General features: G+C 39.8%; 1 protein-coding gene across 1 annotated transcript; it reads left to right on the top strand.

The window, feature by feature from the left end:
- The first annotated feature begins 1587 nt into the window (after positions 1-1587).
- LOC140160668 (uncharacterized) lies at positions 1588-11832 on the top strand. The gene is made up of 3 exons (XM_072183943.1): positions 1588-7847; positions 10151-10272; positions 11815-11832. Exon 1 carries the CDS (start codon positions 1705-1707, stop codon positions 7048-7050), a length of 5346 nt encoding a protein of 1781 aa, XP_072040044.1. The 5' UTR covers positions 1588-1704; the 3' UTR covers positions 7051-7847; positions 10151-10272; positions 11815-11832.
- The last annotated feature ends 4871 nt before the right edge of the window (positions 11833-16703 follow it).

Below are 16703 nucleotides of genomic sequence, written 5' to 3'. Positions count from 1 at the left end.
TTGAACCTATTGGAGTGCCTGTTGGTGTACCTGCGCGAGTACCTGTGGTGGTGCCTGAGGATACAAATGATGATGTGGAAGTTATCCTCGTTAAAAAGAAGAAGAAGAAGAAAAAGAAGCACAAGTTGGCCAAAGGAGATCAAGTGTCAAAGGGAGAAAAAGCAGACGATGGTAAGATCAAAGATGGGAAAAGCAAACCTATAGAAATGATACAAACTAGTGCAAAAGAAGACAAAGCGGAAGACTCTGATATCCAGCTGGTTGAAGATTTAAGTGATGGTAATGTTACAGTTGCAAAAAATTCCAAAGGGAAAGAGAAACTTTTGGAACATTGCAACAAAAGTAGTGATACAGCTTCAGAAAAACCAGCAGAAAGTGTGGAAGAAGTAACAACACTTGTGTCGGGGTCCGTAGTTGTGGCAGAGAAAGGGTCATCGTTGTCGGCGTCTTCCAAGCATCTTGATCAAACTCGGGAGAACAGAATGTGTGATGTGGAAGTGTCAAGTAGTGGAGTAGAATTACACGAGGTCAAACCACAGGAGGTCAAAGTGCAGGAGGTCAAACCACAGGAGGTCAAACCACCACCTGAAAGCTCACATGTGAAGCAGGGTGCTAGAGCAAAAGAAGTGAACGATGATTCAGATGTTCAACTTGTTTCTGCTTCAGGTGAGGAGATCCCAGGGGAAAGGGTAGATGGAGAAATGAAGGAAGATGGTGCTCATGGGATGGAGAATGATGAACGGGAGAGAGGAAAAGATAAATCAGAGAAGCTAGATGATAAAACAGACAAGAAAGATGCAGAAATTGAGATGGAAGAAGTGGATAAGATGGAAGATGAAGTGGAGAAGATAGAAGATAAAGAGAAAATGGTGGAAGATGGAGGAAAAATTGTAGATGAAAGAAAGAATATAGGTGATGAGACAGGACAGATGGAAGATAAGCCAGAAAGGGTGGAAGGTATGGCAGAAACATTGGAAAAAGAAGGAGGAAAGGTGGACGATGGAAACAAAATGGAAGATGAAGTGCAGGAGATGGAAATTAATGCACCTGTTGATGTGCATAAGGCAAAAAATTCCAAAATAATAGCTGATGAGATCATCAGTAAGCCAGCTGATCATGGTCCAGATCTCCTCAATTTAGACGACAAAGAAACAGATTATGAAACAGAATCTGTTGACATGGGCTTAAAATCTGTCTTTGATACATCGTTTGCTAGTGAGGATAGCATGGATATATCGGACGCAGTCCAAAGCATGATGAACGCGAGCGTTGACGCAGACAGTTTCTTGGATAATTCCAGCAATCTCAGCTTTGCCGGTACTGAAGAATCATCCGAAATTGGAAGCTCTCTTGGACACAGAGATACTGAGAGACCTTCTACCAATCTAAGCCTTACAGGAACTGAAGACTCGTCAGAAGTTGGAAGTAATCTAGGAAGCAGGGATAATGAAAGACCATCGACTTCTCAGGAAGGAGATGTTGAGGGTAATGAATATGAGGGTAATCCCGACGTAGATGATATCGATGGTATTACGTTCATGTCATTTGATTCAAGGGATGAATTAGATATGCATTTGGAATCATTGACTCGACCAAAAGAAAAAGTAGTTCAACCTGTTAAGAAAAAGAAGAAACCACCTGTTCCATCAAATACCAATCAGGGTGCCAAAAAGCAATTTAGAAAAAAAGAAGAAAACGTCAGTCATGTCAAGTAAACCAAAAGTTTGGGTTGCGCTTAACTATCACGCGCTCATGAACGAGTTAGAAGAATCAGAAGAGAAGCTACTTGAAGAGTTGGAAATTCATGCCAATCGGGAATATCTACATCCGGCATTGAAAGACGCAGGGATGTGTCTTCAGGTCAGCACTCTGGTATCAGATCCAGTTGGGAAAGTATTTACCTTGGATCCGGTCGGTGTAGATCTAAGCCTTCAGGAACCAATGAGAGTCTCACAGAGGGATATCTTCTATCCGCAGCGTACGAAAACAACAGATTATTCCAAGATAAAAGGTTGGCGTGACACCGAGGATGAAGGCAAGAAATGGAAGACGATCTTGCTGCCACAGAGTATTAAGAATCAAAGGGCTGGTCCAAAGAGTAAAGGGAAACAATCTAACTTTGTCAAACCTCAGCAGATGCCTTCTTCCAAGCAAAAGACTCCACCACAGGCTACGCAACTCAAAAAGAATCAGCGTGTGACGCAACTTAAACAGAGCCAGCCTGTAGCCCAAGTTAAAAAGAGCCAGCCTGTAGCCCAAGTTAAAAAGAGCCCACCTTTAGCACAGACTAAACCAAAGACTGTACTCATCAAGACTAGTCAGAAAGTCCCAACTGTACCAAAGCTTAAGATCACAGGTGTTTTACAGAGCAAACCAAGTGATCCAACACAGTATCCATTACTAAGAAGACCTTCAAGAGAAATAACCAGACCACGGTACTTGCAAGACACAGTTGACGATAACTTTATAGAAGATTATGTGAAAGTTAAGAAGTCAGTTAAGAAGCCTGAAAGAGAGTCAATTAAGAAGCCAGAAAGAGAGTTAGTCAAAGAGCCAGACAAGAAGCCAGAAAGAGAGCCAATAAAATTGATACTACCAAAACCAAAATCACCAAAATCAAGACCAGAATCGCCTAAGGGGTCAAAACCAGCATCTCCCATTGTACCACCAATAACATTAGCGTGCAAGAAGCCGAAAACAGCAGCGGAAGCGGCAAAGTATGGAATAAAGCAAGCAATGATTGTAAAGAAGCGGAAGACTCCAGTACTTGATGAATGGGATACACCGCAAATTTCGGGTCTGAAAAAACCAGTCAAGGATTTTGCAGCTCTGCTCAGTAAGAAACTTGAAGGTGGCGATGATTCGGAGAAGCAGAGTACCAAGATACCGGAGCAGGAAAGTCGCTTTTTCAAAACATTTGAGAAGCCAATCACATCTAAAAAATCCGCTTTTGTTAGTGATTCTTTAGATGAATACCTGAAGAAGGATAAAGATACAAATTCGCCAGAGTATAATCCATTTTCACATCCTCTACTACAGAATAAGTCAGCGGTGGTGACATTTCAAATGCCCACAAAACAACAGAGAGGAATCAAGACCTTAAAGATGAAATTAGAAGAGCGACGGAAACTGGCACTCAAGCGATGTCAAAGTGTATCGTCTACAGCCGATGCAACAGAGAAAAATGAGCGTAAAGTTGATCAAAGTGAAAATCTAATCACAGTCAAGCCGTTTGTACCTCGAGGGACATCACTGAATCAGCATATTGCTAATGAAAAGAAGGAAGTCGATGAAGAAACTCGCGGTGTGTCTAAAACAGATTTTACTTCAGTTCTTAATAAAGGCCTGAATGAACGAATCGCATACTTGAAGGGAGAAACTTTTGAAAAGAAAGTGAAGGAGAGACTGGAGCAAATGTCAGGCAAGAATAGTCCACTTGAAAGTGAAGATTCAGGATCTGACGATGTGTACAGTAGAAGCGGTCCAAGAACGTTGGGGCATATAACAGGAACATGCCGAACGAAGGCAACTGAGATACATTTCCATAAAAAAGTTGCAAACAAAAGTGTTAGCAGAACAAAGGCGACTGAAACAAATAAAACAAAGGCATCTTCAGACAGCGATGATGTTGTTGAAATACTCAGCTCTGATAGTAACTCTGATGCTGGCTCTTCCGGCACGTGTCGGACAAAAGCATCCGAAACTGTCCGATATGGCGGTCTTGCAGAAACGACGGGCAGCAAGAAAACTGCCAAGAAAAGTGCAATGGTAAAAGTAGCTCAAGAAAAAATCAAAGCGTCACAAAAAAGACAACAAAGTAAATCTAAAGATGCATCGCAACAAAGTAAACCTAAAGATACGTCAAAAACCAAGTGGAAAACGCAGCTACAAATCGTGAACAATAAACTTGTGCACAACACAAAGCCTTTGATATTATCAAAAGCTCCTAGGTCTTTTATGCCAGTGAGGGATCCAAATTCACCACCCATGAAAGCCATATTACGTTCAACGCCGACGCCTCAAAGCAGGTTAGCAGACACTGTGGATTCCACTAATAAAGATGTAAATAAGAGTGTCATCATATCTGACTTGGAGGAATGTGTGATTGAAGATGATAGCGATCATGATATCGAGGAGGTTCAACCTCTACCAGTTTGCGGGAAAGATTTTTGTCGGTTGGGTTGCGTTTGCGATAGTCTCAAACGAGCGGCAAATCCCAACAGACCAAGAGTTCATTGCAATAAAGCGGAGTGCATGTTCAAATGTGTATGTGGTAAAGCTACAGACAAGGTTCGTATACTACGAAATCGCAAGAGACCATCTTACTTCAACTCGGAAGATATGTTCTTTTACGATACGGAGGGCATGATGAGTAACATACAAGAAAAGAAAAAGCCAAGATTATTGACTGGCTCATTAAGCGATCCAGCCCCCTTTACGTGTGCCCGCACCCGTAATTTCCATGCATACATGCCGTCCACATCAACTCAGCAGCAAAAAGACATTGCTACTTCCTCCAAGCAGGAATCAATACCAGCTGCAAATCCGGTTGCAACAACTGCCAATCAAGATCTTGGGTCGTTAGTACTAAAACAATCTGGTAGTGACTATCTGTTAAAAGTTGATCCTGCTACAAGACAGATCTATGCGATATCGGCCAAAGATCCAAACGGGCCAATAAGAATGCTGCCTGCCAAATTGAAATCCTTGATCCCTATGTCACCGGAAGATCAAACTGTGCGTTTTGAAAGCTTGACAGGAAAAGCCACTACGAGCTCAACTCCGAGTGGACAACAACCATTGATTGCTGGTAGCAATATAATTGCCACATCCAGTTCCTCATCAAATGTAGATGCACAGGTGGCTTCCGCTGTGTCAAGTCCAAGCCAAGCATTTCCTGTCTCCCTTACCAAAGTATCAGAGTCAGACATCGCTACTGATGCAACTTTGCAAAGTAGGGAAACTTCAGTTGTTGAGGCTATAGCCACTCCTGTGTCGGCTCCAGCTATTGTTAGTGCATCAATTACATCGTCTCATCCAGGATTGGTATCTGCAGATGTCATCCTGGAATCAAATGAAGAAGTTGCATCTTCATCAGGCAAAGCGAAAAAGAAAAAGAAGAAAAAAGGGAAGAAACACCAAAAGGATAAAGAAGCAAAAAAGAATTTGACTTCATCGCTTCAAGGCACTCAGTCTGCAGTTCCGTTTGTCAGTACTATGCAAGGTAATACTGCAAATGTGGCATTACCACCACAATGTATTGTTGTCCCTGCATCTGGAGTCGGTAACGCATTAGTATCAGGGAATGTACAGCAGGTGGTTATGGTACCACAGACAGCAGGTGTGCCATCTAACCCTTTGTTACAGACAGCAGGTATGCCGTCTAACCCTGTATTAACATCACCTGTGGGCATTAATACAACATCATGGCAAAATATTGCATCACAGGGAGGGAGGTTGATTATTGGAGGAGCTGCACTTGGAAACTGGGTACAAGCCACTCCTATTACTACTCCTGGAGTCAAACCTACACCTCAAATCGCACCTGCTTTGATGACCACTCCTGCGAGACCTGCCACGCAACCCTCCATGGCAAATCCTAGCGGCATTCATCCAGGTTTTCCTGCTCCAGTAAGACTGCCTGCTCCTGCTTCTCTTCTACGTCCAGCAGTTCTCATCAATGGTAAAGCATACACATTAATGTCTGGTGCACCTGGTGTAGGAAATGTGCCGAGATTAGTGGCTCTAGGACCGGGAACTGGTCAATTACAACAAACATATGCTCCTAAAACTTCCACCAGTGTCGCTGTCAGTCCAGCTATTTCATCACCACTGTCTCCAACTTGGGTTGCTTCTGAATCAACAGTTGTGACAACAAGTTCACCTTACGTTTCATCATCAGATATTTTGGCACCCGCATCATCGTCAACAATGATACCAAAAATATCGCCATCTATCGCAGAACTATCACCATCAACAATGGCACCTGTAACATCCCTCTCAACTGTGGTACCAATATCAGCAGCAACAGCAACATTGTCAGCTACAGCAGTACCATCAACAGCAACATCAGTACATGAAGCACCACCATCAACAGTGATGACAACAGCATCACAAGTGATAACCATTACATCCCCATCCACTACAGCAGACATGTCAGTACCAAAAACATCGCCATCAACATCACAAAGTCCTGCATCAAATCAGTCGCCAGTGAATACCAGTGTTAGTTCACAAAAGATTCTCAGTGGACCCATGTTGATTGAGATCCAATCCGATTGTAACTGGGATAGACATAAGAATGAGATCCTCTCTGAGATCGCCAAACATACCACCGCAGCTACCAAAGTGATTGGCGGCAAATCGGGACGCACCGCTGTGAGAGTCGGCAAATATGTGGTTGAAATTGTGAACAAGCAGGCTGTTCCAGGAGGAGCGAAACCGTCTCCATCAACAGGAGTGAAAACGTCACCTTCCGTTAGTGAAGGAGTAAAAACATCGCCATCTGAAGTGTATGAGAGTGCGCCACCAGTGAAACTTGGTAGTCATGTCTCTCATCAAGGCGTCACAACTTTTTTCCCTCCAAGTGTGCAGCAAGAATCGTCAAAAGACGACGACGATGAGGTGATGTTGATTGATGATCAGAGTGAAATGAAATCGACAGACTCTATTAAATCTCCAACAAAGCAAGTGCTTATTCCAGTTAGTACCAAGATATCGGGTAAGAATGATGGTGGCAAAACTCGAGTCACAGACTCCACCAAAACACCAATATCGTCCATTCTGCCAATGGATGAGAACCCAGATTCACCTGATGTAATTGAGATGATGTCCACGCCCACTGAGAAGGCAGATTCTCTCGAAATTATCGACGTTCCCGACTCGCCAGAGCCTGGTTCGTCAACTCGGACGAAAACAAAGAAAGTGAAGAGTAAAGTGTCATCAGCAACAGCACCATTGTCAACTACAGCAGTACCATCAACAGCAAGAAAGGGCAAACTACAAATGAGATCAGACTGGCTAGACCAACGACAAAGAGCAGTGAAGTAACAGTGTTGGAATTCCCTAAGTTCCCAAGATGGAAAGACATTGGAGAAGCATGATCATTCCATGGGGAGTAGTGTGTCTGAAATTACTTCAGTACAATCAGCTGTTGCATCTGATAAACCTGCCCCTATTCCAGTCGGTATAATCTGTGCTAGCGACTTCAATACATCTCAGAATCAATTACCCGTCATAGCAACTGACAGCACACAGCAAGTGCCAACGCTATCTTCAATCGCAGCTGTGACAGCAGCAACTGTGGCAGCAATAAGTAACAGCACAGATGGTCAGCATGTAACAGTAACTAGCAGCCCATCATCTATGTGTAGAACTATCACCCCTATCAAACCAGTGCCGTTGAAACTTTACTGCAGTTCTCCTATGCTGCCCGCTTCCGATGCCGAACCAACACCTCAGAAGAGTGACAGCAGCAGCTCGGATAGCAGCAGCGATGAGGAAATATGCGTTGACGATGATGTTGATACAACTGCACAGGAGCAACAACAAAGAGAAGAAAACATTGACATTGAACCCCGAGATCCACACTTGGATTCTGTCGTAGAGACGTTAAAACGCAAGCTGGGAGTGACGCAATTTATACCAATAAGACCGAAAGCACCTTTGGTAAGGAAGGTGTAACATCAGGCCAAACAGTGAAACAGACGTTGTTTAGTGTTGCTGGTGGGAAACAAGGCAGCATCAATACCAAGAGGAAAAGAAAGTCACCGGTACTTAGCAAGCCTGGGGAACCAGAATTTGTTGAGAGCTTAGAAGACACTGAGGATGGAGAACAAGATAGAATGGTGAGAACTCCTCCATGTCCTAGTTTAGTTTCTATAAATTATGTGCGAGCCCCCCCCCAAGGTTTGTCTCACATCCCCAATGCGCATTGGATTTCTGATGCTGAAAAAGTTCAAAAATAAAATTTTATTTTCAAAAAATGAAGACAAATTCCCATTGGCAAAACATAATGGGCTAAACTGGTGAGTTTTAAAGGAGTAACCACCCCCCAACACCTGATTTATTAAAAACCACATACCGTATTGAATTTGTAATCGCACGGGGGACAAGAGAGGAACTTTATTTTATTTTTTTAGCCTGATGTAAGAAAGGTGAGAGCTCATTAGGGCAATGCTGGGTAATATGACAGCGATTCACCTCTTTTGAGCACTATTTTGTATGCATGCTGGTTCATCAACTAGCTTCCAACATATATTCTGTGGCCATCTTTTCATTGATATTTTGATTGATTCTGTATAGAATAATTCTTACACTGTATTTGTATTTCGTAATTGGGATTGGGGATCATGTTAAGGGATCGGATAGCAATGTTTGCACGGTATTTTTTGTGGGACACGAGAGCACGTCAGACATATCGATTTGCATTCTGAATACGAGAATTGTCCTTCTGATATCAAGTAATTTTAATTTTTTGAAATTGGCGATATTAAATTAATAATTGATATTTTTTTATTTTCATATTTAACAGTCCTCAAAGTAAAATTTATAAATCTACTGACATGTACTTAAAGTGTATGTAGCTGGGAGAAGTAGACGATCATTTGAAAATTTTGACCTTTCTTATTTTTTCCCAAAAAGACCTGATTTTTTTTAGATTTTATAAATTTTACTTCGAGGACTGTTAAATATCAAAAATATCAATTTTTAACACTTTGCCATAAAACTAATTTTGATATCAGGAGAACATTCTTTGTATTCAGAATGCAATTTGTGATGTCTGATGTGCTCTCATGTCCCACAAAAAATACTGTGCAAACGTTGCTGTCCGAGCCCATAACAAATTGAGTTTCTGTACCTAGGTATTATTACAACATGTGAATACTATGATAAATTCCATGTAACCTCACCTAACCTTTCATCATTGTATAATGAACTCTCACCCTCCAATATGGCAACTATCTAATACATGCATGCACTTGAATTGTTACATAACTCCACTCCCCCTACCCATAATACCATAAAAACATGATAGTCAGCATGTGTGCTTACTATCAAGCGCTTTTGAAAGCATGAAATTGTACCAAAGTCAGGCGCTTTACTAACTGAGCTAATAGGGTTGAGACACAAATTTGCAGGTTTACTTGTTCATATATTAACTATATGTATTGATGATTTGCTCAAAACCCTGTACAATTTTGTGGATGGGGCACTGTTTTAAAAGCGCTCGATAGTAAGCACATATGTGATGTGTTCTGTCAAAAGTAGATGCTTCTGGCAAATATCGAAAGTTAGATTTATAGCCAAAATATGATATTGATTTTATTATATTTCTATTATTTTTGTGTAATCTGATTTCAAAAATTGAATCGCCATTGTAAAGGGGAAAGTCTACTCTTGAATAATATGAATAACTCATTTTTGAAAATTGGTCAGAAGAGTCTATTTTTGACAGAACACGTCACATTTGCCAACTATCAGGTTTTTACGGTATTCATGTATTCCAACTTGTGGACTACTTGATCATTGGTTACAACATGAAAAATAAATGTGTCATATCTTTAAGAACTAAAAAAGGTCAAATATATCATATTTTGAGTTCTACAGTGATCAATATCATGACAATGCTTTAAATTTGTTCCTCTTGCAAATCACAATAGAGGACAGTAAAAACAAATATTTGTATCATTCTCTAATTAATAATATTCTAATTCTCATAATCCACACTGCACCTAAAATGAAACTATTAATGTATGCCTTAAGGGGGTACTACACCCCTGGCCAATTTTGTGCATATTTTTGCATTTTTCTCAAAAATTATAGCGCATTGATGACAAGTAAAATATGTATATTATAGGGGCAAGGACTACAACTACTGCTGGTTTTCCCTCATTTTTGACTGTAACTCCACAACTGTTGTCTGTGCTGAAATAAAATTGCCAGTGCAGTAGTTGTAGTCCTTGACCCTATAATATACATATCTTACTTGTCACCTCTGCGCTATAGTTTTTGAGAAAACTGCAAAAATAGGCACAAAATTGGGCAGGGGTGTAGTACCCCCTTAACATCATATTAACAGTCATTCATATTCATATTAATATGCCATTTTATACCTATGATATTTTCCAATTGTATCTTTTGCGTTCAGCGTACTCACAATGTGTTGGAGAAGCAGAGGCGTCTAGATTTTGCAGAGAGAGATTTGCTGCTTTGAGATGTTTGGTGTTTCCAAGCAGGGAAAATGCAGCTAAAGTACATATTCTGAATAAAGTAAGTCACAAGAACTAATTAACACCACATAAATAGAATATCCACACTTGTTTGTATGGTCAGAACTCTTTTACAATAATTGATTAGGGCAAAAAGGTTAATAGTATGTCTCAACATTGCTGCTCATGGCCGATTTGCATTTGTCTTAGAGAAATCGGCTTATTAATTTTTTTAAGGTTTTTTTATATATAAGATCTGGTCCATGGAGGCCAAGGGTGGCAGATTTGAAAGTAAAGGCAAAATTATGGAATAATAAAATAATTAAGAAAATAGACATCACAAAGCTTCATTTTTTTAGAACCAAGTATGCTAGACCATAGGAATAAAACAAGTTAGACCAGGTCTAACGTTAGACGTGGTCTAACCATTTAGGTGAGGATTATTTCACTCCTTTCTTTTCCTCTACTTCTAGCAAAGTCCTACAGTTCAGCCATCTAATATTAAGCTACATGTATTTGTCCTTAACAGGCTCTAAAATAACATAGAATAAGGTATGTAAAAACCAAAAAAGTTCCTTTTCCATATAGGATTAATCTCCGTAGTTAGACCTGGTTTAACTTGTTTTGTGCATACGGACCTTGGTGTTTTCAGTATATGATAGCATAATTTTTGTGTAAGGTAATAGTTGCCTCTTTTGGCCTCTGTGGACAAGAATTTGTTTTAAAAGCAGTTAGTAAAAATATTTCATAAAAAAGAAGTTTTGAAAGTTTTACGTATCTCAAGCTTATTTTGACTGTGTTTGAGTGGGGAAGGAAAAAAAATGCATTCTGCATTGGAAAATGTGTTATAAGAATTTTGTCAGCCTAATATTGATACTTGTATAAAGAGTTCCAAATCTCTCAATTTTTAACAATTTTGTGAATGCAATTCAAACCAAAAGGGGAGAGATTTAAAAAACACCCAAATACTTTTTTATTTGTGCATGAAATTTGTTAAAAACTATTTTTTTGGAGAGATATTGGACAAAATAATGCACATGCACTGAGATGTTGATACATCATAATGCACTCTTCGGGCCTTACAAGAGTGCATTAGATACATCAACATCAGTGCACACATAAATCAATCAATTTAATTTTATCCATTCATCATGCAACAATATACAATGAGTTAACAAATAAAAATAGGAAATAAAAATATTTTATATATATACAATGAGAAGGGCAATAATTTTTTATGAAAACATTAAAAAAGATGATGGATGAGGTCACTACTAACGCAGAGCACAAGGTGCAGTGCTCTTGGTCTAAAGTTACAACTTAGAACATTTAATACAAAGAACAAAAAAATAATAGTATGTAAGGCACAGGCGTACACTAAAAATCGTGCACAAAGTGAAGAGCTAAAATGCAATGGACCAAATACTGTCTACTTTACATACAATTTACAGTGGAATAACACATAATAGGAAATATAAAACTAATAATATATGCATCATCTTGTCCAATTTCTTTCTCAACAAGTAATACGCATGTTAAACCTATAAACATTAAACATACATGTAATTATATCATAATGATTGTTTATATTATTGTAAATCAGGGAATAGAAGAAATTGCACAACTTGAGGCCCAGGCAGAGAGACTACGGAAAATGAAAAGCCAACTTCAGGAAATCAATTTTAAGCTAAGCTCCAGATTAGCAGTATGCTGTGGTAAGTAGGCAAGGTAGTAGGGCCGGCATCGACACGTCTTCTGTCGGAATCTTGAAATAAAGCTTATTTTCACTCAAAATATTGGTCATTTCCAATGTATTTTCAACAAAATGCAGTGCAAAATCTTATGTTTTACCTAATATTTCGCCAACTTTTCTTCAGTTTTTGGGGTAAGTGTGCACTTTGTCGCTATGTGATACAATTTTCCTAAAATCATGAAAAAAAGAAAGCCTTGATATTTTTTCGGAACCCAAATGTCAACACACTGTCAAAGTCGAGATACAAAATATGTTGACATCAAAAAATGGTGCCAACGCCGGCCCTACAAGGTTAGTACTGGTGAAATCCTACTATAGAATTTAGAGCTTTTGTCAATCAAATAGGACTATTCCAGATGAAATCTATACACCCCTATATGGTAGACATGACCTTAATCTTCCACACGGAGTTCAAATTTAAATGGGGGTTTATGTGAATAGGTGAATCCATTTGTAATTCACACTCCCTTTGTGGAAGATTCAGGTCATGTCTTCCATGGGAGGTGTATGGATTTCAACTGGAATAGCCCATTAAGAATTCTTCTGCAAAAAAGAATCTGATATAATCTGGTAACATCAAAACAAGACTTTTTCATTGTGGCTTACAAATACCATATAATTTTGAAATAAACAATTGAAACTGAATCTCCAACATAATTGGAAATGTGTAGCACAGTGGTGGCATCAGGGGGTTTTCCTCCAATCTTAGGATTTGTATACCTTGGTCAGAATAAGACCCCCCCCCCCCAAAAAAAAGGTAATCTTGGTGTTGCCACTGGTCACACAAATTATTATTTATGACATTACCTTTCTCCACACAGATGTTGACTGCAGACGACAAATTTTAATTTAAAAATAAAATCAAAAACAAAATTTTCATGACAATATTTGGAATCGGCATGAAAAATGTATTAAAAGAGTACAAACAAGCCCTGTATTGATTCAGTGGTGCTTAAGATAGATTAGAAAGATATATCAAAACTTTTATGTTGAAGCCTATATGGTTAGAGCATTAATCAATACCTTTTTTTGTGTGTGTCCAGGTGTTCCAAACTTCAATGTCCATCAAACGACAGTTGAACAACTAGACCCTGTGCAACGTGTGGGACCGCAAACTGCTTATGATAAAGCCCAAGCTGTGAAACAAGCTACTAAAGATATGCAACAGGGATCCCTGTCGAGCTCTGCTGCTTCGTCTCCAACACCACTACCATCGTCTCCGTCATCACCTGTACCATCTCCGCCATCACCGGTACCATCTCTCACTCCCTCATCACCAATACCGCAGCTGTCTCCATCACCATCCCCACCCCCAACCTTTCGACCTCTGTCTCCGTCATCGTCGTCGTCTTCTGAAATTGACATTGCTCACTATGTGGATAGCAGTGACGAAGAAAGAGAACATGATGATGAGATGGAGGAGGAGGAAAGAAAGCGAGGAGGAAATACTGGAGCTGGTATCGGATGATGAGGTAGAACCAGATGACTCAATTGATGCAGTTGAAATGAGAAAAGATGATGAGGACATAAGCCATGAAATCATAGGTCAATCTCTGAGCCATGGTGGAGTCACAAGTCGGTCCCCAGGAGAGAAAGTTGCTACCATGGCAACGCTCCCTTCTGTCCAATCTTCTGAACTTCTTGAAACGAACACAACAAATGCTCACCGTTCAGTTTCACAAACAAACGTTATACCCACAAGAAATGCAGGTGTATGCTTGAAGGCTGCTGCAGAAAGTGACGTTTCACAAAATCGTTTTAGACCAATGCAAAAATCTGCAAGTACTATAAAGCTACCTCAAAATTACAGTTCTGTTGATGAAAGAATCGCAAGTGGTGTGTCAAAGCTCTCTGAAATGCCTAAAACTTCACCTATAGGTGGTGCCTATCATATAGGCTTGCCAAAGGTTGTGTCAACATTAAGTCTTCTACAGCCAAAGGTACTCCCTAAAAAGTCTCCGTCAGGACTTCAATTATCGCCTAAAATAATGCCAGCTGATGCCGGGGCGGTACCAAATATAACCAAGTCTTCATCAGGACTTGAATTAAAGCCTATAGGAATGAAGCCTGATGCTGGGACGGTACCAAATATTACCAAGTCGTCATCAGGACTTCAGTTGTCACCTATAAGAATGAAGCCTGATGCTGGGACGATATCAAATATAAGCAATACTTCATCAGGACTTCAGTTATCACCTAAAAGATTAAAATTTGATGCTGGGATTGTACCAAATATAACCAGCATGGAAAAGTCACCTGTAAAGGCAGCTAAGAAAAGTAAAACTGTTGACGATACTGGAAGAGTTGCAAATAATTTAGAGCAAGATATAAGATTTGTTTCGCCTGATATCATAACCAGCGCAGAAAAATCAGCAGTAAATATTCAACAAGAAAGTGAAGTATCTGAGAGTAAGGAAACAAGTAATGTTGGATATAAAACTAGTTTGTTGCCAACGGAAAGACAACTGAAAACTAGCACAGGACTACTGAAAACCAGCATAGAATCTGAGCTCCAATTAAGCAAGACTTCTTCAATTTCAAAACAATTACAGGGTCATCTTAGTGTCGAGTCTGTTAATAAATTTGACAAATTAAAGAATCCCGTTGTTGTAACTGTATCTCAAACATCCAAAGTTAAAACACAAGAGCAAAAAGAGACATTTGAACAGGACAGTCGTGAAAAAGATTTACCAGAGAAATCAATAGATTTGGAAGAGAAATCTGATGCTTCAACTAGTAATTTTGCTTGTGAAACTGATTCCTTTCAAAATCGAGGTATAGACTCAGACGCAACTCCAGTATCAAGCATAGTGCAAAATGCGGACATATCCAATAATTTGGTTGACAAGAATGAACAGAGCAGAACTGAATCTGCGGTGAGCAGGGATGTGTATTCGCAGGACAATCTGATGTCATCTTTATCATCAACAGAGTTGATGCAAAGTCAAGAAACTGTTGAACCAATGGAGGAAGATGTCCCTGACGCTGTTAGTTTGAATGACAGTCAAGATGGCGCCAGTCCTGGTGAGAGCCAAGGAGATATGCAAAGTATACAAAGTGCCGAGTCGTATGCTCAAGAACACTCTGGTGAGCCATCATTGGAGCCTCACAAAGCACTTCTACACAGGAAAGCATCATCGGTGTCGTCAGTGGAGATGCAAAGTGCAGACCCAACAGATCAGGAGATGGTCGACGATGGCGCTCTTTTCTCTCCATCATCAGCTGATATGCAGAGTCTGGAACCAAGTGAAGCAGGTGCTTTGGAAGAACAAGCGGATGATAACGTCTCCAGTATGGACGAAACAGAGTGCGAAATACAAAATATACCGTTACCGTCAAGGACGCCCAGTCCCCAAATGGTGAGTAATACATCAGAATTAGGTGAGTTCTCTTCCATGGAATATGGTAGAGAATCTTTGGACCATCACATGGAGGATGAAGACATGAGCTGCGAGGATACGGAGGAGCGTTTTCAAGATTCGCAGCAGCTAAGTGGGGATCGTGAAACTGAAGCTTCTGGAAGGTTGAACGATTCGGGAGGACTAACTCAGGAAAGCCTAAGTAATTATGACTCACAAGATGTCACTGCAGAACCGAGTTGTGATGGAGATGTGAGTTGCAATGTCTCAGAACAGAGTCAGGATGATGGCCAATCGAGTCAAGCCGACTCGGAGTCATCTCTCAAACCAAATATTGACAGCGACTCGACAAGATCGAGTCATGATAGGACTGATCCGAGTCTATTTGAATCGGGATCAGATGTACTATCGCCAACGGAAGCCGATTCAAATCAAAACTTATCCAGCGAGGGATCTGTCAGTAGTCAAAACAAAAAGAAACCTAAGGTTGATCTCATGTCATGTTTAGGTGTGAAAGAGAACCCTGATGGGACAATGAGGGTTGTACTGCAGGGGGAGTACGATGATGAGGCTGTGGAAGAGTTCTTTGCTAGACCAGATGTAATGGATTATTTAGAGAAGTTAGCATCAGGATCTGGACCAAGACAACGAAGTAACCTTGTAAACAGCTTGTTATGATAGTAGATTGACATACATGTAATCAAGCAATTTGGGCATTGAATTTATCTAAGAACTATGTTGATTTGTTACTAAGATTGTTATATCATGTATTGAGCCAATCAGAGATATGGTTAGAAATGTCAGTGGGCTGATGAAAGGGATTTAAGCTGGGCATTTAAGCTTAAAACTAAGATACACACGTAAAAGCTCCAGTTTGATTATATCATGTAATTGACCAATCAGAGGTGCTGTAAGAAAGACGGTATTACCATGTGGTTAAGCAGTGTCAGTGTTGTGTACATGATACATGTTTATTGTACAATTTAACAAATAATTTTCAAAGAATGAAAGGATTGATTTTGATGGTTTTGTTACTGGAATGATTCAGTAGCCAATAATCATAATCAGTGCTCGATTTACCTGGTGTAGCAGAGCAAAATGTTCCCTATTTTGGGCAACCTGCTGCACAAATTTCAGCTTGTATATCAATTTTTTACAATGTAAACATAATATGCTAATATAATGTTAATATCATAAGAACATCACCAAAATAATGTTTTCACTAAAAATTGATACACAAATTTTTCAAAGAAAACCGAACCCTGATCATAATCCTCATAAGGGCAAGCTTGAAAAAAAAAACCCAGAAAATTGAGGTAATCAATTAGCCCCCCCCCCCTTAAACCTGGTCAAACTCAATTGGAAACAAATGAATTGTGT

This window comes from Amphiura filiformis, chromosome 9, assembly GCF_039555335.1.
Source record: "Amphiura filiformis chromosome 9, Afil_fr2py, whole genome shotgun sequence".
Lineage (NCBI taxonomy): Eukaryota > Metazoa > Echinodermata > Ophiuroidea > Amphilepidida > Amphiuridae > Amphiura > Amphiura filiformis.
This window is presented reverse-complemented; position numbering and strand designations above follow the sequence as displayed.